Source organism: Peromyscus maniculatus, chromosome 21, assembly GCF_049852395.1.
Source record: "Peromyscus maniculatus bairdii isolate BWxNUB_F1_BW_parent chromosome 21, HU_Pman_BW_mat_3.1, whole genome shotgun sequence".
NCBI classification, from domain to species: Eukaryota; Metazoa; Chordata; class Mammalia; order Rodentia; family Cricetidae; genus Peromyscus; species Peromyscus maniculatus.
In genome coordinates, this window is record NC_134872.1 from 27,106,278 (window position 1) to 27,130,289 (window position 24,012).

General features: G+C 54.6%; 1 protein-coding gene across 2 annotated transcripts in view; it reads left to right on the top strand.

Annotated features, from left to right (window-relative positions):
• The window catches only part of Pald1 (phosphatase domain containing paladin 1), a 70,775-nt gene that overhangs the window by 33,452 nt on the left and 13,311 nt on the right, over positions 1-24,012 (top strand). For both annotated transcript variants that reach the window (XM_015990351.3, XM_006972704.4), the window contains exons 2-18: positions 145-358; positions 3,349-3,451; positions 4,857-5,036; positions 6,193-6,357; positions 7,232-7,392; positions 7,544-7,619; positions 8,366-8,517; positions 8,803-8,902; positions 9,095-9,199; positions 11,618-11,713; positions 12,068-12,196; positions 12,798-12,914; positions 12,995-13,150; positions 13,454-13,636; positions 14,625-14,765; positions 14,979-15,050; positions 18,284-18,424. In XM_015990351.3, coding sequence (XP_015845837.2) covers positions 174-358; positions 3,349-3,451; positions 4,857-5,036; positions 6,193-6,357; positions 7,232-7,392; positions 7,544-7,619; positions 8,366-8,517; positions 8,803-8,902; positions 9,095-9,199; positions 11,618-11,713; positions 12,068-12,196; positions 12,798-12,914; positions 12,995-13,150; positions 13,454-13,636; positions 14,625-14,765; positions 14,979-15,050; positions 18,284-18,424 — 2,262 coding nt within the window. In that variant the 5' untranslated portion in view covers positions 145-173. The remainder of the gene's footprint in view (positions 1-144; positions 359-3,348; positions 3,452-4,856; positions 5,037-6,192; positions 6,358-7,231; positions 7,393-7,543; positions 7,620-8,365; positions 8,518-8,802; positions 8,903-9,094; positions 9,200-11,617; positions 11,714-12,067; positions 12,197-12,797; positions 12,915-12,994; positions 13,151-13,453; positions 13,637-14,624; positions 14,766-14,978; positions 15,051-18,283; positions 18,425-24,012) is intronic.

Below are 24,012 nucleotides of genomic sequence, written 5' to 3' on the forward strand. Positions count from 1 at the left end.
TTCTTCTTCTTTCAGAGCTGAGGACCGAACTCAGCGCCTTGCGCTTACTCAAGCGCTCTACCACCGAGCTAAATCCCCAACCCCGGGGCTTGCTTCTTAATGTGTTTCCTGCCCCTCTGAACTGTGTGTCCTCTTCCCCCGCAGGTCTGGGGTCCTGAGGCGGCTGGCGGACTATGGGTACAACAGCAAGCACGGCCCAGCAGACAGTCTCGGCGGGCGCCTCCTTAGAGGGCCTGCAGGGCGGCAGCGCCATGGATGGCAGGCATTCCCTCAGCGTGCAGTCCTTCCACACCACAAGCCTGCACAATAGCAAGGCCAAGTCCATCATCCCCAACAAGGTGGCCCCTGTTGTGATCACGTGAGTATCGGGGGACACGGGATCGTGGCCTTGGGAGGGTGGGGAACCCGTGTGCACTTAATGCTCACAGACAAAGGCTTCCAGTGTTGTAGCTGAAAACACCAAGTCTCACCCAGAGAGGTTAGGCAGTATTTCTGGAATCACACAGCAAAGCAGCTTGTAGGGCTGAGTCTCTTGTGAGTCTCTGATTCTTTGTTGCTTACCCATGTGCACAGTGCCAGAAGCCTGGAGAAGGAAGACTGGCCAAAGGAACATCCTTTTTACTACTTCCCCCTATCCCCCCCTTTTTTTTCAAGACAGGGTCTCACTATGTAGCCTGAGCTGGCCTAGGACTTGCCATGTAGACCAGGCTGTCCTTTATCACAGAGATCCACCTGCCTCTGGCTCTCAAGTGCCATGATGCCCCATAGTAGCTCTTTTTTTTTTTTTTTTTTTTTTTTTCTTCATGCATGGCCCTGGGCTGGAAAGCTGGGAGCTCCTCCTCCATGCTCCAGCCGGGGCCTTCAGGAACACTGAGCGAGGAGGCAGAGGTTCGCTCTTGTTAGCATGCTTTCAGCAACCTGGACACAGAAGCATCCCGGAGGGCCAGGGAGGACGGACATCTGTGTGTGGATGAAGGAGTGGGTACTTGTGGGAGCTAGAGACAGGAGCATGCAGGGACCCTGGGTCTGCCTCCTGGGGAGCCAGAAGCCTTCTTCTTCTCATCACACCTGTCCACCATGCTTCCTCATCTCTGGACCTTCCTGGAATGCAGGAAGAAGGACATGGGGCTCTAAGAATTAAATACATTCCACAGATGAATTGGGCAGAGCCCTGGGAGATGGGATTTCTGTGTAAAGAAGACCAGGGGTGGAGAGATCAGGCCACTAGCCCCAGGGCTTGGCAGACAAGCAGTAATTACCATCAATTACTGTGTTTGGGATGAAGGCAGAAAAGAAATGTCATGCAAAAGTGACTTGACAGACAGTGAAAGTTTGGGTTGCTGGGTGGTGGAGTGGTGCACGCCTTTAATTCCAGCATTTGGGAGGCAGAGGCAAATGGATCTCTGTAAGTTCAAGACCAGACTGGTCAGCATAGCTAAGTCCAGGACAGCCAGGGCTACAGAGTGAGACTGTATCTTTAAACAAACAAACAAACAAAGAAGGAAAGAAAGAAAGAAAGAAAGAAAAGGAAAGAAAAAGAAAAAGAAAGAGAAAGAAAGAAAGAAAGAGAAAGAGAAAGAAAGAAAAGGAAAGAAAGAGAAAGAGAAAGGAAGAAAAAGAAAGAGAAAGAAGGAAAAAGGAAAAAGAAAGAGAAAGAAAAAGAAAGAAGGAAAGAAAGAGAAAGAAAAAGAAAGAAAGAGAAAGAAAGACAGAAAAAGAAAGAAATAAAGAAAGAAAGGAAGGAAGAAAGAGAGAAAGAAAGAAAGAAAGAGGCAGTTTGGATGTTGAAAGCAGCCTTGGGAAAAGCCGGTCTGGAGCCTGGGCTCTGCCTCTTTGTTCTTTCTCTGGGCCTCAGTTTCCTTAACAGCATAAACAGAGATGACAGGGGAAATGTGGGACTGGGTCAGGTGGCTCAGACAGTTACTGGCTACCTGAAAATGTCCGGCAGGAAGGGGCTGTGCTTGCGGCCCTCCTTGGGTTGCAGACTGAGGTGGAAGGGACCTTACAGATCATTCAGTAGAGGCACCAACTTACTGCATCCTGCAGGACAAATCTGGCCCACCACTTACTGATGTAAATAAAGTTTTATCGATCCACCGTTAGGCCCATCCATTTATACATCACCTGTTGATATCTGGTGCTTCAGTGGCAGGATTGCCAGGCTGGAGCAGAGCCTGTATGACCCACAAAGCCAGAAGAAATGATGGCTTTCAGTCCTTTGCAAGAAAGGTTTGCAGAGCCCTGGTCACAGCAGATAGATGGGAAAACTGAGTTAGACAGGAAAATGGGTTTCAGGGAGGCAGAGGGTGGGCCACTGTGAAGGGTTAATAAGGTAGAGGCAGAGCAGGAGCCAGGTCCCTCCGGCTCATGCCACTGTCCCCCACCTGTTTACCCACTACTTCCTGCAGGCAGCTGTTTTGTATGGAGCCCCCCAGCAGGAGAGCCTGAGCTCTGGCAGGGAGGTCTCCTGCACTGGGTCAGTGGCAGCGTGGCTTTGTGTCTTGAGCACACAGACATCCCGCTTTAGTCATTGCTCCTTTACCCAGCTTCCTGTCTACAGAAATCATCACGGGCTTCTTTAAACAGCTGGCGTGTGTGGTCAGGCCTGTTGTGGGTGATAATTAGGCCTGAGGAATTGAAACACCTGTAAACAGCCAGGGTCGGGACTCACTCTTACAGAGTTTGTGGCCTGAACCGCACTGGACTCTAGGATTGGAAGTGTGGGGACTGTGTTCCAAGTCACAGCCTGAGGGATAGGCCATCCAATGTCAATGTCTTCATCAGAGTCCAGGGTAGATTACCATAACAAAGTATTGCCCATACAGAATGCTTGAATCAAGACGGATACTCACCTCTCATTTGGGTGTCCAGGCTGGTATGGCAGACCGTGACCATGCAGGGTACCCCAGCGTTTTACCATAATTTCATCAGCATGTGCCTCTGTCTTTTGGGACAATTTTACCATAATTTCATCAGCATGTGCCTCTGTCTTTTGGGGTGGGGGTGGGGGTGGGGTGGGGTGGGGGAGCAAAAGACACACTTAGAAGGCATCCCCCCCTTTGGGAGTGGCCCAGAATTTGCCCCACCTCACTCCCAGGCATCTCATTGGCCAGAGCTTAATCACAGGAAGACAGCTAGCTGCAAGGGAGGCTGGGAAATGTAGTCTGCAATGGGGGGGAGGGGGTCGCCCAGGTCTCCGGCTCAGTTCCGGTGCTCTGTGTGTGGTGAGGATGGAGGGGCAGCCGCATGGGTGGGGGTGAGATGGCTTGGCCGTGGGTTCTGGTGGCAGTGTCAGGGACCGACCGACCCCAAGGCCGCCTGACTCAGTTCTCACTGTGCCCCTGCCAGGTACAACTGCAAGGAGGAGTTCCAGATCCACGATGAGCTGCTCAAGGCCCATTACAGGATGGGCAGGCTCTCCGATGCCACCCCTGAGCACTACCTAGTGCAGGTGAGGGCAGCCCCGCCCACCCACCCCACCCCACCCCACCTCCTCACCGCCTTCTCCACTTCCACCTGCTCTGGCTCTGTCGCTCAGTCCTTCTTTGGAACTCAGGGCCTTTCATACGCTAGGCAAGTGTTCTCCCACTGAGCCATGCCCCCAGACCCTCAGCTCTTCTTAACCACTCATGCCATCTTCTCGCCCTTCAGGGGTCCTGGCCCCAGACTCTAGCTCCCGCTCCCCCTCCATGCCCCGTCTGGTAGTCTCCATCTTCTTGTAGACCGGTGGTTCTCTACCTTTCTAATGCTGTGTGCGACCCTTTAATACAGTTCCTGATGTCATCATCGTCGTCGTGCTGACCCCCCCCCCAACCATAACATTTTCATTGCTACGTCAGGGCTGTAATTTTGCTGCTGTTAGGAATCATAATGTAGATGTCTGCGGAGATGAAGGCCCGGCGAAGGGGTCTCGACCCATAGGTTGAGAACCTCTGTGAAACTTTCAGAGTTTTAGGATTTATTGGAGTTTGCTCCTTCTCCCCCCCCCCCCATGTCTCATGGGGGTAAAAAGTCCAGAGACCTGCTGTTTTAAAAATCTGTTGTTTGGGCCAGCCTGGGCTACCAAGTGAGCTCCAGAAAAGGCGCAAAGCTACGCAGAGAAACCCTGTCTCGAAAAACCAAAATAAATAAATAAATAAATAAATAAATAAATAAATAAATAAATAAATAAATAAATCTGTTGTTTGGTACTGTTGTCCTGTGATCAGCGATGGAGGAGGAGCCGTGTAGGACTGGCTAGCTACTGGGTGACTGGCTGGCTGGCTGGCTACCTGATAATCATTGTGGACGTTTCTGGTTTGTCTGGGAGCACAGGTCTCACTCACTCCTTGTCTGTGAGGCAGGGGTCACAGGAGATGTCCCAGGATTCCGGTCTGCCCAGGAATGAGCTCTTGACCAGCTAGGTTTCTGGTCTTTTCTCTGTAGTCACTCTGTGTCTTTTCACCCGGGTCTGGGATCCTTGGAACTGGTAGGGGCTCCCGGGAGGAGCTGGCCTAGTGATCTTCTGGCTCGATCCAGACATGACCCTTTTCCCACGAGCCTTGCTAAGAGCTCAGGGTGTCCTGTCGTCCTCCAGGGGACCTGTAGGCCCCCCCTTTGGGGCCAGCCTTGGCTTGCAGTTCCAACCTCTGCTCTCTTCAAGGCCTGGCTGGCGCCAGGGCCACCTTCTAGGTGAAGCCTGAACCAAACACCACTGCTGTCACAGATGTCTGTCCCGTGAACAGGAAGTAGCTTGAGGGCCACGTTCTCACCCCCACCCCAGTTCCTCCCTCCCTGTCCCCTAGAGCCCAGGACAGCGTTCTGCCTGGAGAGAAACCCTTGCACCCTGATTGACCTGCTGTGATTCTCTCTGCCAGGGCCGCTATTTCCTGGTGCGTGACGTCACTGAGAAGATGGACACGCTGGGCACCCTGGGGAGCTGTGGGGCTCCCAACTTCCGGCAGGTGCGGGGCGGACTCCCTGTGTTTGGCATGGGACAGCCCAGCCTCCTGGGGTTCAGGAGGGTCCTGCAGAAACTCCAGAAGGACGGGCACAAGGTGAGCTTGCTTTGCCCCAGGCTGGCCCTTGATGGCAGGAGGTGACTTCTGGGGCTCTGGAGTGGGGCTGGGAAGGGAGGGTGGCCTCAACCTTCAGGCAGAAACTGGAGAGTGTTTATTACATTGTCCTGTTGGTAGTGGGTGGCGGGGTTTGGGGGTGGGGGAGTAGGGGGGTGGGACTGCCCAAGGTCAGAAGCCTCTTGTACACCCCCCACTCCTGAGAGCCTTGGAGGAAGTGAGAGGTGACAAGAGAGCCACCCACTTTCCAACTCCAGAGACTGCCACATAGTGGTTTCAGCTGGCACCTAAATCTGTCAACTCTGTAAAAAAAAGGGGGGGGGGCCCATTTTACAGAGCAGGACACTGAGGTCCTGAGAGGAAAAGTGGCATTGTTCAAGGTCACATGGCTCCTGTGTGGTACCTGAAGGCTCCTGTGTGGTACCCCAGGCAATTGGACCCCAAGTGCCTGCTTTCACACGCTTCCTCTCACCTCCCTGAAGAAGGTGGGATAAGGCCAAGGGGTTGGCTGCTGTGACCCCAGATTCCTCAGCTGTGGCAGTGGCTGTATTGGCCTGGGATGAGGCTGAGTGGGCAGAGTCAGAAAGAAGGACGGGGGCTGTGTGCAGGTCCTGGCTTCTCAGCGTGACCCCCGCTCACTGGAGATGGCTCTCGCTGCTGTAGCTCGGCCACTGGCTGACTGCTGGGTGGAGAGGCCATTCTCCCCATTCTTTTTTGGGGTCTTTATGAGGCACTGATGTACGCAGGACTCTGTGCTAGGTATTGGGGGCCTGTGGAAAAGGCCAGAATGCGATTCTGCCAGAATGTGATGTGTAGTCCACCCAGAGAGAAAAGACAGACCGACGGGCATGTGAATGGGTTAAAAGGCAACAGAACTTGCTTGGAGACGGAAAAGACAGTCGGCCTGAGAGGAAAATGGATTCTTGCTTGATTGACGGGAGTGGGGGGGCGGGGGGGCGGGGGGGGGGCAGGCTGCGGCGATTAGACGGAACTTCAGTTTCTTTAGGATTCCTGTGGAAGGGACTGGTCCGGTGCCTCACCCTGGAGGAGGGAGGAACTGTCTGGATACAGGCCTAGCGGCTGGACCGGGGACGGGCGTCCGTCGGTGCACACAGGGGCAATGGTTTCTCCTCGACAGGAGTGCATCATCTTCTGCGTGCGGGAGGAGCCTGTGCTGTTCCTGCGTGCCGAGGAGGACTTCGTGTCCTACACGCCCCGAGACAAGGAGAGCCTTCGTGAGAACCTCAGGGGCCCTGGGCCGGGGGTCAAGGCTGAGAGCCTGGAGCTGGCCATCCGGAAAGAGGTGAGGGCCCGTGGGGGTGCCGACCGACGTGATGAGGGCGCTTCTCCCTCGCTGGCCTCCGATGTCTGAGCGGGAGACTCCAGCCTGCTCTCCAGACATGCCCCTGCAGCAGCCGTTCTGGCTGTGGGAGCCACTCAGCCTTTGCTGGCCCACACTGCCCGGCTTTTGTGCCCTGCTTGGGTGAGCGGTTGGCTGCCCGGTTGACCTCTTGTTCCCAGCTGGCCTATTTCGGTCCCTCTCTCTCGCCATGCCCCTCCTTCCTGGTTTAGGGAGGGGTCCGGTCTGGTGAGGAGAGATCTAGGGGTAGGACGCCCGTGGCTGAAGTTTGGCTACTCACTGGTCACGTGGGGTCCTACGGAGTCGTTTGCTGGGCCTGTCTCTGAGATTCTGGGGCCTCCTCTTCTCTCCCACACAAAGCCTTGGGAGGGGCCTCTGAGACACTGATAACTACCACCACAGAGGTGTATGAATGGAACGTGGGGGTCACAGTGCTTCAGAGATAGATGTATGTGGTGAAGTCCAGGCCTTGCTGGGGGACCAGCCTCTCCTTGCCTCTCTTACTTCTGCTTCAGCTGGCTGAGCCTCACCCCGTCCTGGGATTCAGGTGGCTTGGTGCATTTCTGCTGCCCCGCTGGGCAGAGCCTTCCGGCTGACCTCCATGGAGGTCATGGTCAGCCCATGCAGGTCTGGCTGCCCTCAGGCCTGATCTCTGAAGACAGGACAGAATGCCTCAGGCCATATGACTCTCCTCTTGAAGGAAAAGAAACCTGTGTATAGCCTCTGTGTGGCCTGGTCACCAGAGCTGGGCAGGGACAAATCAGGGCGGCCTAGGAAGCTCGGGTCACACCCCTCTGACGCCTGCATCTCACTCTAGATCCACGACTTTGCCCAGCTGAGAGAGAACACGTACCACGTGTACCACAACACAGAGGACCTGCGTGGGGAGCCGCGCACCGTGGCCATCCGAGGTGAGGATGATGTGCACGTGACCGAGGAGGTGTATAAGCGGCCGCTGTTCCTGCAGCCCACCTACAGGTACCCGGAGCTGATGTCCTCTCTGGGCTGGCTCTCCAGCTGCCGCCTCAGTTTCCCCATCTGCCCCTCGGGCCTGTGCTTGGGGATGAGGGCATGAGCTGTTACCCAGAGTCGTTGCCTGGCTCATGGGGCCGTTCTCCTCTCCTGGCAGGTATCACCGTCTCCCCCTGCCAGAGCAAGGGGCCCCCCTGGAAGCCCAGTTTGATGCCTTTGTTAGTGTCCTCCGGGTAAGTGGGACTGAGGGGAGTTCTGAGCTAGGAACAGGTGGCACTGGTTGGTCCCCATGGAGATGCTCAGGGTCGGGGGTGACCTCTGGCTATCTCTGTGGACGTTTCCATCTATGATGTATATAGGGTCCAGTATTGTTGGGGTGTGGGGTGGTGTCTGTGTCCTTACGTGGGCATGTATGTATGCCTCCTTCTGCCGTGTGTGTACACGCGTCTGTGTGTGCACACGCACACCTGAGTACACGTGCCACAGTCCTCTAATGCCAGAGTCTAGCACTAACTCCTGGAGGACCCAGTTCTGGCCACGGCTTGGCTGCCCTCTCGCCGTGTGGTGTTGGAGACCCTTCCTCCTCTAGCCCTCTCCTTCTCCCTTCCGTCAAGCTTGAGAGGCTTGTTTGTTGATATTTACTGGGTACGGGAGGGAGCCTTTCTGTCCCAACCCATTTTGGGATCGTGCCCTAATTTGTCTTACATGGGGAGGGGCGCCAGGTCAATGTAGGGCCTGAGATCCTGGGAGTCGCTCCTATTCCAGACCCCGTGGGATTCCTGGCCTGTGCTCTGAGTTCCCTTGAGGCCGGGCAGGGGCAGGACCTGAGGCCCTGGGAGCAGATGGATCAGATCTGGCTGCCGACTTGACATCAGGGGCCATGCTACTCAAGTCTGACCCTCCCGCTTGCCTGGGGCCTCGGTCTCAGGGTTTTCCCATCACACTCTCGCCTGATAGTCGTTTGTGTTCCCTCCCACAGGAGACCCCCAGCCTCCTGCGGCTCCGAGACACCCACGGCCTTCCCCCTGCCCTCCTGTTCAGCTGCCAGTCAGGTGTGGGCAGGACCAACCTGGGCATGGTCCTGGGTACTCTTGTGCTGTTCCACCATGGGAGAGCCTCCTCCCAGCCAGAGTGAGTGGCCGGGGTCCAGGCAGCTGAGGGGTTGGAAGGACAGACAGGAGAGGAGAGGGCCAAGCCATCTCCAGGATGATGGGGCCGCATCCAGAAGAACAGGCATGGTTGCCTCATTTGCCACAGATTTGCCTGGTGTGCTGGCGAGGCACCGGACCCTTCTAGGCCTTCCTGCCCCCGGGGAATTTCAGAAGGAGCCTGTAATCTGATGCCTCCCGGTGGCTGATGGGTGGCAGAGGGCTGCGTGGCTGTCCCTCATCACGCTCCTGGCTCTCACCTTGTCAGGGCTGCCTCCTTGCTGACCAAAGCCCTGCCGATGGAGCAGTTTCAAGTGATTCAAGGCTTCATCAGCATGGTGCCCCAGGGGAGGAAGATGGTAGAGGAGGTGAGTGAGAGGCTGGGTCAGGACAGCGTGTGTGTGTGTGTGTGTGTGTGTGTGTGTGTGTGTGTGTACAGCGGGGATGGGGGTGGGGGGGCAGTTGCTCCTTTCACTGATGTGTGTGTGTGTGTGTGTTGGGGTGTCTCTTCCTCCCCCACGCCCCTTCTCTCTGACAGTCCCCCCCTTTTCTGGCCCTAGGTGGATCGGGCTGTCACCGCCTGTGCAGAGCTGCATGACCTGAAGGAAGAGGTCCTAAAGAACCAGAGGAAGCTGGAAGGCATCCGGCCAGAGAGCCCAGCGCAGGTGAGGCCAGGAGGAGCATGCTGGACTCTGCCCGGGACTGGGATTTTTCAGTCTGATGGTTTCTGGCTGCTGCTTCTCCGCCGGTAGTTTCTGGAGGGGGTGGGGCAGGCAGCTGGACCAGCGGGAAGGACGAGGAAGAGGAAGTTTATTTTTTCTGAGCAGGTCTCTTGGCTGCAGAATAAACAGCATGGACCGAGGGGCCTGCTGAGACCTCTGGACGCAGACATTTCCCAGATCATCACCATCAGTCAGCTTCACGTTAGGGTGATGAGAAACCTGGGGCTGAGACCAGGAGCTTGTGAAAAGGAAAGGCTAGCCTGGGGTGCCGCAGGCTGGTGGTCCCCACACTGCTGCTGAGACAGGAGGACCGAGTTCGAGGGCAGCCTGGGCTGCATGGTGTGTTTCAGGTCAGCAGAGAGAGAAGGGAGAGAGAGAGAGAGAGAGAGAGAGAGAGAGAGAGAGAGAGAGAGAGAGAGAGAGAGAGAGAGAGAGAGAGAGAGAGAGAAAGAGAGAAGAGGCAGACGGATCTTTGTGAGTTCGAGGCCAGCCTGGTCTACAGAGAGATCCAGGAAAGGTGCAGCGCAAAGCTACACAGAGAAACTCTGTCTCAAAAAAACAGAGAGAGAGAGAGAGAGAGAGAGAGAGAGAGAGAGAGAGAGAGAGAGAGAGACAGAGACAGAGAGAGAGAGACAGAGAGAGACACAGAGAGAGACAGAGAGAGAAGGGGAGAGAGCGTCCATGGCTCATTGGTTCTGTTCTTCTGGCCCGCACATTGTGGAGGGACAACACTTCTCACACCATGGCCGGGGGACACAAAGGAAGAGGCAGCCAGCACCCTGCAGTCCCCTTTGAGAGCACCTCTCCAGTGACCGTAAAGAGCTCCCGCCAAGCCCTACCCCTTAGGACCCCGACACCTCCCCACGGTGTCACCCCAGGACCCAGCCTTTAGTCCAGGGACCTCTGGGGCACTTTGGGGATTCACGCAGGAGGTCTTCCGACAAAGGCAACTTCTGGAGCTTCCCTGGGGAGAGCGGGGGCCGTGTCCATCCCTCAGCTTCAGGGGGAGTGCTGGGCTGGCCCGTGGCAGCCCCTGTCCCCAGCTCTGCGGAGGAGACGGGGCCGACAGTGTTTGTGTACAGTGGACGGAAAGAATCCTACCATCTTTTCTTTCTTTCACACTTAAAAAAAAAAAAAGTTCGTGAGGGCTGTGTCCCATGATGGGGAAACTGAGAAACTAGAAACAGGAAAAGCGTTGGCGGCAGCTGCCCGGGCATTCTCTTTCACTACGTTTGTGATTCTCGAGGTAGCCGCGCCTCGTTTTAATGTGAATCCTTGGGTTTTTGTCACGGAGAAGATTTTTTAATGGCTCTGTCACCGAAACTCATGGCCGGGTCAGCCTGCCTCGGCCTACGGAGTCAGAGTGGGGGGGGGGCTTCCGATCCAGCGGCCTGGTGTCACTTACAGGGGCGGGGACTTGGGCATCTGCTCTGTGCCTTCACGTCCCCGTGTGAGAAGTGGGGCAAGTGATGATAAGTAGCCAAGTAGCCGGGAGGACTGTTGGGGTCATGTGAGGAAAGATGCATGAAGAGGGCTGAATGTCACCTGCTGCCGTCACCAGACAGGTCCCAGTTGCTGTCACAGGAGCTGCTTCAGGACCCCATCCTGCCATGGCTTTCCCCTGGGGCAGCTTCGTCTTGCAACATTGATTCGATTCCCCTCTGGCATCTGCAGTGGAGGTCATCAAAGACCAGCCTTATCTCCTAGTCTAGACCAGGGGTCAGGGGTCATCAGAGCTTGGCTCAGGGCCCCCGGGGCTCATGCTGTCATGCTGCCATGGCAACACAGAGGGGCGTGACTGAGACTGTGGCCCCCCCTCCCCCCATCTAGCATACTCACTCAACAGCTTTTGTTTGTTTTGTTTTGTTTGAGACAGGGTTTCTCTGTGTAGTTTTGGTGCCTGTCCTGGAACTCGCTCTGTAGACCAGGCTGGCCTCGAACTCACAGAGATCCGCCTGTCCCTGCCTCCCGAGTGCTGGCATTAAAGGGGTGCGCCTGGCTTGCGTTCCTGATTCCCTCAAGAAAGGGAAAGGATGTCGGTGCTGGCTTCTACAGCACAGCACAGGGGAAATGGAACGTGACGTGGGGGAGGAGTCGCCCTGTTGTCTGCCCCTCACCCTCGTCCCGTCCCAGGCCTGGGAACCCCGTCTGGAGAGGCAGCATTTGCACCCGGGCCACCCTGGCTCAGCGTGGTCGCCACAGAGTTCTGTGCTCCCGATAAACCACGGCAAATGGGATAGACACGGGGAAGGACTTCCAGCCTGGCAGAACTGCCGTGGAGCTAGAGACACACAGCTGGAGGGCAGCTCCACGCTTAACACCCCATGTCTCCCTCCCTTCCCCCTCCCCCCCCATCCTTAGCAAAGTGGCACCCAGCATGCTGTCCAGCAGAGGGCGCTGCGGAGCCTGGAGCTGTACTTCTACCTGGTCCTGTTTAACTACTATCTGCATGAGCAGGTGGGCCTGAGGCAGCACCCAACTTCCCACCCCAGCAACAGGGACCCCATGGGGTGGGGAATGGCGTGGTATTGTGTGTGTTGGTCCCCGAGGAAGGTTGGGAGGGGCAAGAAGGGGTCCAGATGAGTGTTGTTTCTGCCCCTACCCCATGGCCCCTTTTCCTTCCCATCCCAGGCCTAAGACTCCATCTTGGTCAGGGCGGTGAACATCCTGGTCCTCCCTCAACCTACTTGTTTCCCCCCTGGACCACAAGGATACCCCGATTTTGGGGCTCCCTTTCTGTGGTTAGGCAGGGAGGGCTCAAGATGGCCCCCCTCCCCTCAATGCCCCGTCTCTCCTGGCCTTGGGCCGCAGTACCCGCTGGCCTTCGCCCTCAGTTTCAGTCGATGGCTGTGTACCCACCCTGAGCTGTACCGTCTGCCCGTGATGCTGAGTTCAGTGGGGCCCGTGGCCCCTGGGGACCTCATCGCCAAGGGCTCCCTGGTGAGTGGCTGTGTATCTGGGGAGTGGGCTGGGCTGAGGACTTCTAGATTTCCTGTAGGGCTTGGGAAGCGTTGCCGGGGTTGGGGGGTGGTGGGGGGTGGTGGGGGTGGGGGGCTGGTAGGCGTCTCGCATGAGCAGAATGTGCTGTGTTCGGGTGCCATGTTCTGGCTGTGGTTCCAGCACTGTTTCCTTAGTCTCAAAGCCCAGAGCTTTGACACAGAGTCAGAATGGACTGTCAGATATCAGAGCTGGGGGGCTGGAGAGATGGCTCAGAGGTTAATCTCCCAGAGGTTCTGAGTTCAATTCTCCATCAACCACATGGTGGCTCGCAACCATCTGTAATGAGATCTGGCGCCCTCTTCTGGCCTGCAGGCAGAACACTGTATACATAATAAATCTTGAAAAAAAAAAAAAGATATCAGAGCTGGCGCTCTCTGGAGGGTGTGCATCATCACATCCCTGCCAGGGCACCAATAAGGCTGCGGGTGTCCAGCCATGTACGCCCTGCACCCAGCAGGACACTGTTCCCACCCCACACTTGCCCACTGAGGCTGGATATGGTTGGTAACTGTGGACTTCAGCCTTGGTGTCCTTCCTCCAGGAAGCAGACGATCTTGTTTCCCCGGATGAGCTCAGCACCGTCAGAGAGATGGACGTCGCCAACTTCCGGCGTGTACCGCGCATGCCTATCTATGGCACCGCCCAGCCCAGTGCCAAGGTGCCCGCTCCCCAGGCCCAGGTCCAAACATGGGGCAGGGAAAAGGCTAGCCCTGGCCCTGACGGCCCCTCATCCCCCAGGCCCTAGGCAGCATCCTGGCCTACCTGTCTGATACCAAGAGGAAACTACGGCAGGTGGTCTGGGTCAACCTGAGGGAGGAGGTTGTCCTGGAGTGTGATGGTCACATCCACAGCCTGTGGCCACCCGGACCAACCCTGGCCCCTGAGCAGCTGGAGGTAAGGTTTCTGGCTTTTTGCATGGTCTGCATGGGAGGCGCTCTTTGAGAGAGAAGGGGCATGAGGGAGAGCCAGAGGGCCCTTCTTGTGTGGATTGAGAAGCTGGGGCCCAGGCGGGGAGGATTCAGGCAGCTGCCGCTCCAGGCCTGTTCCTGTGTCCCCATGTCCCCATACTCCTGTGGCTTTTCTGCCCTCTGGGGTGGTTCCGACCTGAGGTTGGAGCTGGGCAGCCAGCACTAGTCATGGCTCCTGCCTCTCAGGCCTGCCTCAGTGGCCTCTGCCCTCTGTCCTGCCCCTATCCAGGCCCTGGAGGCCCAGCTGAAGGCCTACCTGAGTGCTCCTGGCCCCAACACGAAGAACCCTACCACCCCCAGGTTCCAGAAGTGCCTGACCACACAGGAGGTCTTCAGCCAGCACCAGGGGCCCTGCCTTGGCCTTACCTACCACCGTATTCCCGTACCAGACTTCTGCGCCCCCCGGGAGGAGGTGAGGGGCCGGGCCTCTGGGGAACCAGAGCAGCTCAACTCTATAATGGGGCCAGGGGATTGTCTAATGGGGTTCATATGTGGCTTCAGAAGCTTGTTACCGTCGTGTGTGTGTGTGTGTGTGTGTGTGTGTGTGTGTGTGTGTGTGTATGCAAGTGCACATGCCCATTCATTGTATATTCTACCTGCATATGCTTTGTGTTGTGGGGCCAGTGTGTGTGTGTCTTGTGTTGCAGGCATGTGTACCATGTGTTACAGGGAAGGGGGTGTGCTGGAGGGATGGATATATGATGCGTGGTGCCCTGGTTGTGCGGGTATAGGTTCCCATGGGGTTCATGGCATCTGTCTTGTGTTTGTGAGCCATGTGTAGGTGGTGCATCCATGGGGCGGGGCTCATGGAGAAAACCCTGTGGGATCCGGCTGTGTGATTGAGGTGATGTTCATGTGGCGGCTGTCGATCTGTGACAGATGTGTGCTTGTAGCCGCCTCTGGGGTTTGTCTTACAGGTGCCGGTACATCTGTGGGCTGTGTGTGCCTGGCCTGTGCGGCTTGTGGATGTGGCTGGGATAGCGTTACTTAGGGCTGTTTCCTTCTGCCTGCGTGGCTCTCCGTGGACTCACGGCTGGTGGCATGCTGCCCCCTGATGGCTGCTCTCAAGTGTTTGGATGAGCTCAGGCAGGACGTGGTTCCTTCCCAGGCAGGGACTGGGCTGCTGGCTGGAGAACACCTGAGCATGACCCGCCAGGTGGAGAGTTGGCATACTGAGTCCCAGAAGTGTGTTGTGTCTGCTCATATGCCCAGTCCTGGGTGCCTGGGATGGGGACATACACAGGAATGCATGCAACTTTTCACATACGTGTGGTCCTGTGTGTATAGGGACAAGGTTATGTGTAGGATGGGGCACATGGACACAGAAAGCAGGGGTTACCATTTGGGTGGGGGTCAGCCAGTGACACCCCTGAACCCGGACTGTGGTCTCGTCGCCGCAGGACTTTGACCGGCTGCTTGAGGCCATGCGGGCTGCTCTCTCCAAGGACCCGGACACAGGCTTCGTCTTCAGCTGCCTTAGCGGCCAGGGCCGGACCACCACCGCCATGGTGGTGGCTGTCCTGGCCTGCTGGCACATCGGGGTAGGTGTGGCCTTCCGAGTGAGGTCAGAGGTCATCCCAAGCAAGGGGTGGGGCTGGCTATGGCCAGTGTGGAAGGGCAGAGGTCATGCCTGATGTCATCCTGGGGCCCCTCCCATCGGTCCTGAAACCCCCCCCCCCCCCCCAGTAGGGGTTCCGGGTGTGGGGAGGTGGTAGATGAGGGAAGAGTCTCCATCTAGCTCTGTCATCCCTCAGGGCTGTCCCGAGGTGGGCGAGGAGGAGCTCGTGAGCGTGCCTGATGCCAAGTTCACCAAGGGCGAGTTTCAGGTGGGTGTGCCCCCTGGGTCTCCGGGAGTGCTATGCGGACTGGAATCTTGGGTCCTGCTGGCAGTTTAGTGGGGGTAGGGCTGGCTTTCTGCTTCCCAGATGGACGGGCTCTGCCTCAGTTTGACTCTTGAGCCTCTGCACAGGGCCATAGTAGGCAGGGCTGGACCCTTCCCTGCCTGGCCAGGGCGCTGGGGTCTTCATAGTGTTGTTGATAACCCACCTCACAGTTTCTTGAGACTCAGCTGTGGCTGGTGCCCCATGCAGGGCTGCAACCTGCTCTGTCCTGCATCCCCCTGCTTTGGCTCAGGGCCCCTGGCTCTCGGACAGCCACTAACATTTCAGATCCATGTACCATGCACCTGCCACACGCCGTGTGTCGTATCACACGCGTGACTCCTCCCTGCACGCTTGGCCTGTAGCTGACCAGTGAATGGCATCACAGCTATAGTTCCTGTCTGCCTGGTAACTGTGACACATGCCTGCCACTTGACCTACGGACAGTTCTGCTTCCCTGACCTCTGGGCGAGAGGTCAAGACTGCCAATCCCGTGTGCCTCTGGGCCTTTGGACGTGCTCCTCTTTAGACAACGTCTTTCGTTTGTGGTGAATGCTCAAGATTCTTTTTTTCTTTTCTTAGTGTGACAAACTGTGCTAACAGAAACCAAATCTGAGGCCAGTCGGGTCTATATAGCAGCTTTCCGGCCAGCAGGGGGCTACACACTGAAACCTTGAGTAAATAAATAAGTGTAGCTCAGTGGTGGAGTGTTTGCCCGGCATGTTCAAGGCCCTGCACTGGACCCCTACCACTGCAGTAAATAAGATAGATGCTTGGTGAGCATGGAGGAAGTCCTGGCTTAAGCCCAGCATCACATATCCTGAGTGGGAGTGGTGGCTTATGCCTGTGATCCAGCATCTGGGTGGCAGAGGCAGGAGGATCAGGAGTTCACGATCATTCTCTGCTACCTGCTGAGTTTGAGGACTGTCTGGAACATGTAAAGATCCCGTCTTTTTACATGGGGGGCAGGCAGTTAGATGGCTCAGTGGGTAAACGTCTTGTCCAACAATTAAAAGATAAGAATGAGATGAATCTTGGTAAGAGACCTCACCCGTGCTTTTGACGTACTCTGAGCATTTCAAACCATTAGTACTTCCTGTGGTTCACTGACATTGTCTCCCCAGCTCTCCTATTCCCTGGCTCTTCTGTTATCTCTCTGGCACTCCCATCATCTGTCTCCCCGGCTCTCCCATCATCTCCCCAGCTCTCCCATCATCTCCCCAGCTCTCCCATCATCTCCCCAGCTCTCCCATCATCTCCCCATCTCTCCCATCATCTCCCCGGCTCTCCCATCATCTCCCCAGCTCTCCCATCATCTCCCCATTATTTCTCCCATCATCTCCCCATTATTTCTCCCATCATCTCCCCGGCTCTCCCATCATCTCCCCATCTCTCCCATCATCTCCCCGGCTCTCCCATCATCTCCCCAGCTCTCCCATCATCTCCCCATTATTTCTCCCATCATCTCCCCGGCTCTCCCATCATCTCCCCTGCTCTCTCATCATCTCCACATCTCTCCCATCATCTCCCCATCTCTCCCATCATCTCCCTGGCTCTCCCATCATCTCCCCGGCTCTCCCATCATCTCCCCGGCTCTCCCATCATCTCCCCGGCTCTGCTTGCCAGCACCATGTGTGCCTTATGTTGCAGGAGCCTGACTTTCCCTGTTGTTAATGTGCTGTGAAAGACTGAGGATTTGTGTCTGTTTCACTAAACTGTGACTGTGACAGGCAGAGGTGACATGACAGTTTAGAGGTTTAGTACTTTTTAAAGTATTTTTGTTGTTGTTGTTTTTTGACAGGGCCTCACTATGCAGCCCTGGCTGTCCTGGAACTCACTCTGTAGACCAGGCTGGTCTTGAACTCAGAGATCTGCCTGCCTCTGTCTCCTGAGTGCTGGGACTAAAGTTGTGCACTACTACACCTGGCAAAAGATTTTATTTTTTAATTGCATGTACCTGTGTGTCTCTGTGAGGGTATGTCCACATGAGTGCAGAAGAGGGCGCTGGATTCCCTGGAACTGGAGTTGCCAGCTGTTGTGAGGCACCTGATGCACTAAACTCAGGTCCTCTATAAGAGCAGTACATGCTCTTAAAGGCTAAGCCATTGCTTTACCCTGATATATCCTCTTAAAAGTTATTATTATTTGGGTTTTTTTTTTTTTTTTTTAGACAGGGTTTCTCTGTGTAGCTTTGGAGCCTGTCCTGGAACTCACTCTGTAGCTGGCCTTGAACTCACAGAGATCTGCCTGGCTCTGCCTCTCAAGTGCAGATTAAAGTGAGATTTAAAGGCATGTGCCACCACCGCCTGGCTTAAAAAATTATTTTTGTCAACTTTGGGTGTGATCCCTCAGGAGCTGACTGCCTATTATTTTTAGTAGTATTACTATTAATTATTGACAAGCCCTGGGGATCTACCTGTCTCTGTTCTCTGCCCTCTGTCATCACTAGAGGTACAGACATGTCCCAGTCTGCCTGGCCTTTTCCGTAGGTACTTGGGATAGAACTTGGGTCTTCCACCTTGAGCAGCAAGTACAGTACCAGCCGAACTCTCTCCCCAGGCCCTTGATGGTCTCTAAGGATACAAGTCAAGGAAATGAACAAGAGAGATAGACACATTCGACCTCTTAGATTTTTTGATCCCTGTGTTAAGAATGGTGGGTACAAGGGATCATTGAACAAGCGTGAGGACCCGAGATCCAACGGCCAGCCCTACGTAAAAGCCAGGCATGGCTGTGTGCGTGTGTAACCCCAGCATTGTGCAGGGCAGATAGAAGAGGATCCATGGGGTTTGCTGAAGGCCAGCCTAGGCCCTGGCTCAGTGAGAGGCTCTGTCTCAAAGTATGAAGGTGGAGAGAAAGCAGGACACTCCTTCAGTGGCCTCCATATGTGCCCAGGTCCATGCGTCTGTACACACATGTGCTCATATATCACATATACACATCACACGTACGTACACATTTCACACATACACAGCGAGGAAGGTATGCATTGAAATGGACATGTACAGACCCTCAGAACAACTCACAAAATCTTGCTTATGAATGAAAAAAAAATGTGGATGTGTGGCCTGAGCGATACCGCGTCCTCTTACTACCCCAAGCCTGAGAAGCAGGCAAGGGGGCTCAGGGCTGAGGATGGCCCTTGGCCTTCCGTCCACTCACCCCTCCTCTGGCCTCAGGTGGTGATGAAGGTGGTACAGCTGCTGCCCGATGGCCACCGTGTGAAGAAGGAGGTGGATGCGGCGCTGGACACCGTCAGTGAGACCATGACACCCATGCATTATCACCTTCGGGAGATTATTATCTGTACCTACCGACAGGTGAGGGCCTGTATGTGAGAGCTCCTGGCTCTCAGGATGGGCTGGGGCTCATGTGGTGGGGGAGGTCACTGGTGCAGGTTTGAGGTGGCAGCAGATCCAGTGGACCCTTCCTCTTTCTTTGTTTCTTTGTTCCTTCCTTCCTTCCTTCCTTCCTTCCTTCCTTCCTTCCTTCCTTCCTTCCTTCCTTCCTTCCTTTCTTCCTTTAAAGATTTATTTATTTATTATGTATCCAGTGTTCGGTCTGCATGTACGCCAGATCTCATTACAGAAGGTTGTGAGCCACCATGTGGTTGCTGGGAATTGAACCTGGGTCCTCTGGAAGCACAGCCAGTGCTCTTAACCGCTGAGCTCTCTCTCCAGCCCCCTCTTTCTTTCTTTTTGGTCACTTTCCCACCTCTTAGAAGGGACTGTGGACCTGGAAACAGAAATGTCAGCAGCCCCTAAGCCACTGCCACCTGATCTGGGATAACAAGCACATTAGAAGCCTGCTGTGGGAGGGGCCAGTAGAGAGGAACACCTGAGACCTCTGTGGGCTGGAGCACGATTCTAGTGTGGGACCCTGGGGTCCTCCCAGAGGCCAAGCAGAGAATCAGGTGTGTGGCAGTGTGACGGGAAACAGGGACCAAGCTCAGTACTGCGTGGTGTGGCTGCTCTACCCCAGGACAGGTTTGTCTACACTGTTTGGGGTCTGGGTCTGGTCCCCATTTAGTTTTTTTTTTTAATCTGCTCAGTTAAATATTATTTTACATATTTACTTGTTTGTGTGCGCACAGCATGAGTGTAGGGGTCAGGGACAACTTGTAGGAGCTGGTTCTCTCTTCTACCATGTGGGCCCTGGAGAATGGATTGGGGTGATCAGCCTTGGTGGCAGTTGCCTTTACCCACAGAGCTATATTACCAGTCACCCCAAATAATAGTAATAATAACAACAACGATAATGATAATAATAATAATAATAATTATTATTATTTTAGTTTTTTAAGACAGGGTTTCTCTGTGTAGTTTTGGTGCCTGTCCTGGAACTTGCTCTGTAGACCAGGCTGGCCTTGAACTCACAGAGATCTGCCTGCCTCTGCCTCCCAAGTGCTGGGATTAAAGGCATGCATCACTACCGCCTGGCCCAAATGATTTTTTAATACCTCACTACATTGTAAAAATAAGGTCTTCAGAATGGCTCAGATTTAATGTATGAATCTGGGGCTCTCAGATGTTTAGAAAGAATATGCATTTGAGTTTACCTCGGTCCCCTTCTCTGCCTGTCATGGGACTTGTGGGCTGGGCAGGTGATGGAGTTTGCAGCTTCAGGACTCTGGCATGTGGGAACTGGGTTGGTCATGGGGACAGAGATCCCTGCTCCTCAGCCTGGAAGCAGGTGGGTAGGAACAGTGCTGCATGGTGCCAGGAGGTGGCAGTGTATGCCAGGGCTGGGTGATGGTCAGGGCGGCTTCTGCCCGTGTCTTGTAAGAGGAGACTGTGTCAAGCCACTTGTTCAGCCTCAAGTTGGGGACACCTGACCAGAATGACCCAGGACAGCCTTGGCTTGGGGCCCTGGGGTCAGATTCTGACTGGGTCAGAGGGGAGGCCCCTGTGTGGAGGCGGCCTAGGCGTGTGGTGTAAGGTAAGCCTGGGGAAAAGTTCAGAGTAAGAGGTTGCCCCTCATGGGGAGGAGATGATGGATCAGGAGCTTCCAAAATGGACTTGGCACCCTTGGGAGGCATGATGTACCTGTGATTAGGTCCCCCATCTCCAGGTTCCTATGAGTTAGTTACTTTTGTGTCTCACACTGTCTTAGGTTTCTGTTGCTGTGATGAAACACCACTACCGAAAGCAACTTGGGAAGGGGAGGGTTTATCTTATCTTACAGCTCGTAGTTCATCATCCGGGGAAGCCAGGGCAGGGACCCTGGAGGCAGGGACCCTGGAGGCAGGGACCCTGGAGGCAGGGACCCTGGAGGCAGGGACCCTGGAGGCAGGGACCCTGGAGGCAGGCACTGATGCACAGACCACGGAAGAACACTCTTTACTGACTTGCTCCTCACGGCTTGCTCAGCCTGCTTGCTTATACGACTCAGGATCACCTGTTGAGGGGTGGTACCACACACAGTGAGCTGGGCCCGCCCACATCAATCATCAGTCCAGAAGATGTGCCGCAGGCTTGCCCACTGGCCTGCCTGGTGGGGGCATTTTCTCCTTTGCAGTTCCCTCTTCTTCAGTGACGCCAGCTTGTGTCAGGTTGGCATAAAACTAGCCAGCACTCGCTCACTGCCACTGTTCAGAGCCCCACCTCAGAGTACGAGAGCTGAGGCCTCTAGGTTCCGGCCGCTGGAGGCTCAGGCAGTGGAAGGGGGGTGCTTAGGTCTGCCTCAGAGGATGTGGGCCAGGCCCTCTCCAGAGCTCACAGGCTGTCCTGTATCAGGAATCTTAAAAGGTCTTATTAATAAAAACAAACCCGGAGCCAGGTATTGGGGTGAACGCTGGAAGGTCAGAGAAGCAGAACAGGCCACAGCTACCTCACCTCACCAGTTCCTCAGCTGATCCTGTTTCCTCAGACTGGAAGCCTCTGTGTTCTCATCTGGAATGAATCTCAGCTGAACTGTGCTGCTCAAAGCTTAAAAGCTTAACCAGCCAAAAGCTTCTAGTTTCTGCTCTTCACGCCTTATATACCTTTCTGCTTCCTGCCATCACTCCCTGGGATTAAAGGCGTGTGTCACCAGGCCTGGCTGTTTGAACTCAGAGATCTAGGCAGATCTCTGCCTCTGGAATGCTAGGATTAAAGGTGTGTGTGCCACTATTTTCTAGCCTCTGTATCTAGTGGCTGTTCTGTTCTCTGACCCCAGATAAGTTTATGAGGGTGCACAATATTTTGGGGGGACACAATACCACCACACTGTCACTTTTTTGGGACTCTGTACCTGTATGTCCGCTGTGAGGACAGAGAGGGATCAGACAGTACAGGGGGCCTGGGCTGCAAGGGGAAGCTAGGAGCTGGTCTCCAGCAGCCCAAGAGGAATCACTGGGGGCCTCCAGGGCCACGTGGGCAAAGGCCAGGAGTCCTAAGGGTTCCTAGTGGGTTTGGAGGCACTGAAGGCTATTTGGTAGCACAGTGCTGTCAGCAGTCACCAGAAGGGAGATCGGATGGGCAGCTGGCTTTAACTCCTGGGGAGTGGGGTGGCAGGGATGGAGGTGAGGGACGGAGCTGGATTTGAGGGGCAGTAGCTTGGCTGACTTCACAGTAGAATGTTTAATGGAGGAAACTGAACAAGTGAGATCTCTCCCCGACTCCCCACCAGGGTGCCCCTCACATTTCCAAGGCTAAAGTTGGCACCTACAGGACCACTCCCTGCATGAAATGAAATCCCAGAGCCCCATCCCAGGGTCCCTGAAGGAGCCAGAAGCTGGATGCAGTTATTCACAAGTGTGGCCACCAGGTGGCCCCAGCGAGCTAAATTAGGGTAAATCCCTCACCACCACCTTCCCATTGAACCCAGGGCCTTACTACAGGTACTTTGCCTCTGTGGGGTGTGTGTGTGTGTGTGTGTGTGTGTGTGTGTGTGTGTGTGTGTGTGTGTGTGTGTGTGTGTACACACACATGCCACGGCACATATGGAGGACAGAGGACTACTTTTAGAATTATTCTTTCCCACCAGTGAATTTCATGAGGATTAAATGCAAGTTGTTGGGCCGGGCAACAAGAGCCTTTACCTGCTGAGACATCTTGTCCAGGCCTTGTTATTTATTTTTGAAGTAATTTTACTTACTATTAGTAAGTGTATGGTGGGAGGGGGTGTGCCACAGTGAGCATGTGAGCGTCAGACATTCTCTCCTTTCTTTCACCTTTATGTGGGATCTGGGGATTGAACTTGGGTCATCAGACTTATACAGCAAATGCTTTTCCTGGCCAAGCCACCTTTCTGGCTCCTTCTATCTTATCTTGAGGCGGGGTCTTTTGTGTGCTAGATGGCTCTGAGCTTTCAAGGATTCTCCTGTCCCCACCCCTCATCTTACTGTAGGAATGCTGGAATTACAGGCAAGAACTATTGTATCTGGCTTTCTTTGGGTTCTGGGGATTCAAACCCAGGACTTCACACTTGTGTGCAAGTACCTTCCTGTCTGAGTCATCTTCCCATCCCCTAGGACATGTTCTTAAAGGTACCATAGAGTGTGTGTGTGAGGGGGCAGGGGTCCCTGAGACTCTCAGAGGGGCTTTCACTCTGCTTGTGTGCAAGAGGTGTATGGGGATCTTTTAGCATGGTGGTTGGGCTCCCTCCTAGAGTCCAGCTTGGTTTGCTTTGTGACCAGTGTGTGAGTAGCTTTTAAAATTTGCCTGGGTTGAGTCCAGGGTACAGCCAAGGCTGACAGCCACCTCTGGTGAACTGGGGTCTCCTCCTTCAGTCCCTCGGATTCCCCTGCAGGCTTGCTAAAATGCAGATTGCTGGGGCCGTCCCAGAGTGTCAGGATGTTCCACAGCTCTGAGACCGTACTCATGGCTCGGAACTGGGGTGGCATGGGGCCTGGGCCATGGCAGTGCATCCGTTGTAGCCCAGCTTATGGAGATGTAGCTCACGGACTGCCTGATGCATGCACGTGTTTAGAGTAGACTGGTCCACGGTTGCCATTGCAGCAGGGAAATTAGAGCATGGTCAGGGCCACAGAAAGAAACCTCACACCCCGCCACCGACAGCTCCAGGTTTCCTGTTGAGTCTTTCTGGATTTACTTGTCTGTTTTTACAGAGATGCCAAACACATCTCATAATAATGGAATGATGTACTTTTGTGTGTTTTCTTTCTTTCTTTCTTTCTTTCTTTCTTTCTTTCTTTCTTTCTTTCTTTCTTTCTTTCTTTCTTTCTTTCTTTCTTTCTTTCTTTCCTTCCTTCCTTCCTTCCTTCCTTCCTTCCTTCCTTCCTTCCTTCCTTCCTTCCTTCCTTCTTTCTTTCGTTCTTTCCTTCTTTCCTTCCTTCCTTCCTTCCTTCCTTCCTTCCTTCCTTCCTTCCTTCCTTCCTTCCTTCCTTCCTTCCTTTTTTTACACAGGGTTTCATTATGATGCTCTGGCTGTCCTGGAACTCACTCTGTAGACCAGCTTGGCCTCGAACTCACAGAGACCCACCTGCCTTTGCCTCCTGAGTGCTGGGATTAAAGGCATGAGCCATGGCACCTCTTTCTTTCATTTTGTCACCGAGTTTCCCGTATCCCGCGCTGGCTTCAAATTCCATATGTATCTGAAAATGGCCTTGACTGTCAAGCGTGTGTGTGTCTGTGTGTCTGTGTGTGTGTGTGTGTGTGTATGTGTGTGTCTGTGTGTATGTATGTGTGTGTGTTTGGGGGGTGGGGGGCGTGGCCATCAAACCCAGTCTGTTTTTGACTCTGCTGTCACACTACAACCGTCCACAGAGACCTTTGTGACCTCAGAAGGTGTAAGGAGAGCCAGGGGATCTGATGTCCCCTTCCATCCTCTCTGGTACCCATACACATGGCATAGTCTTACACACACACACACACACACACACACACACACACACACACACACACGCACGCACGCACGTAAAGAAAAATAAATCTCAAAGGAAGAAACAAAATTTAAACATCAATTA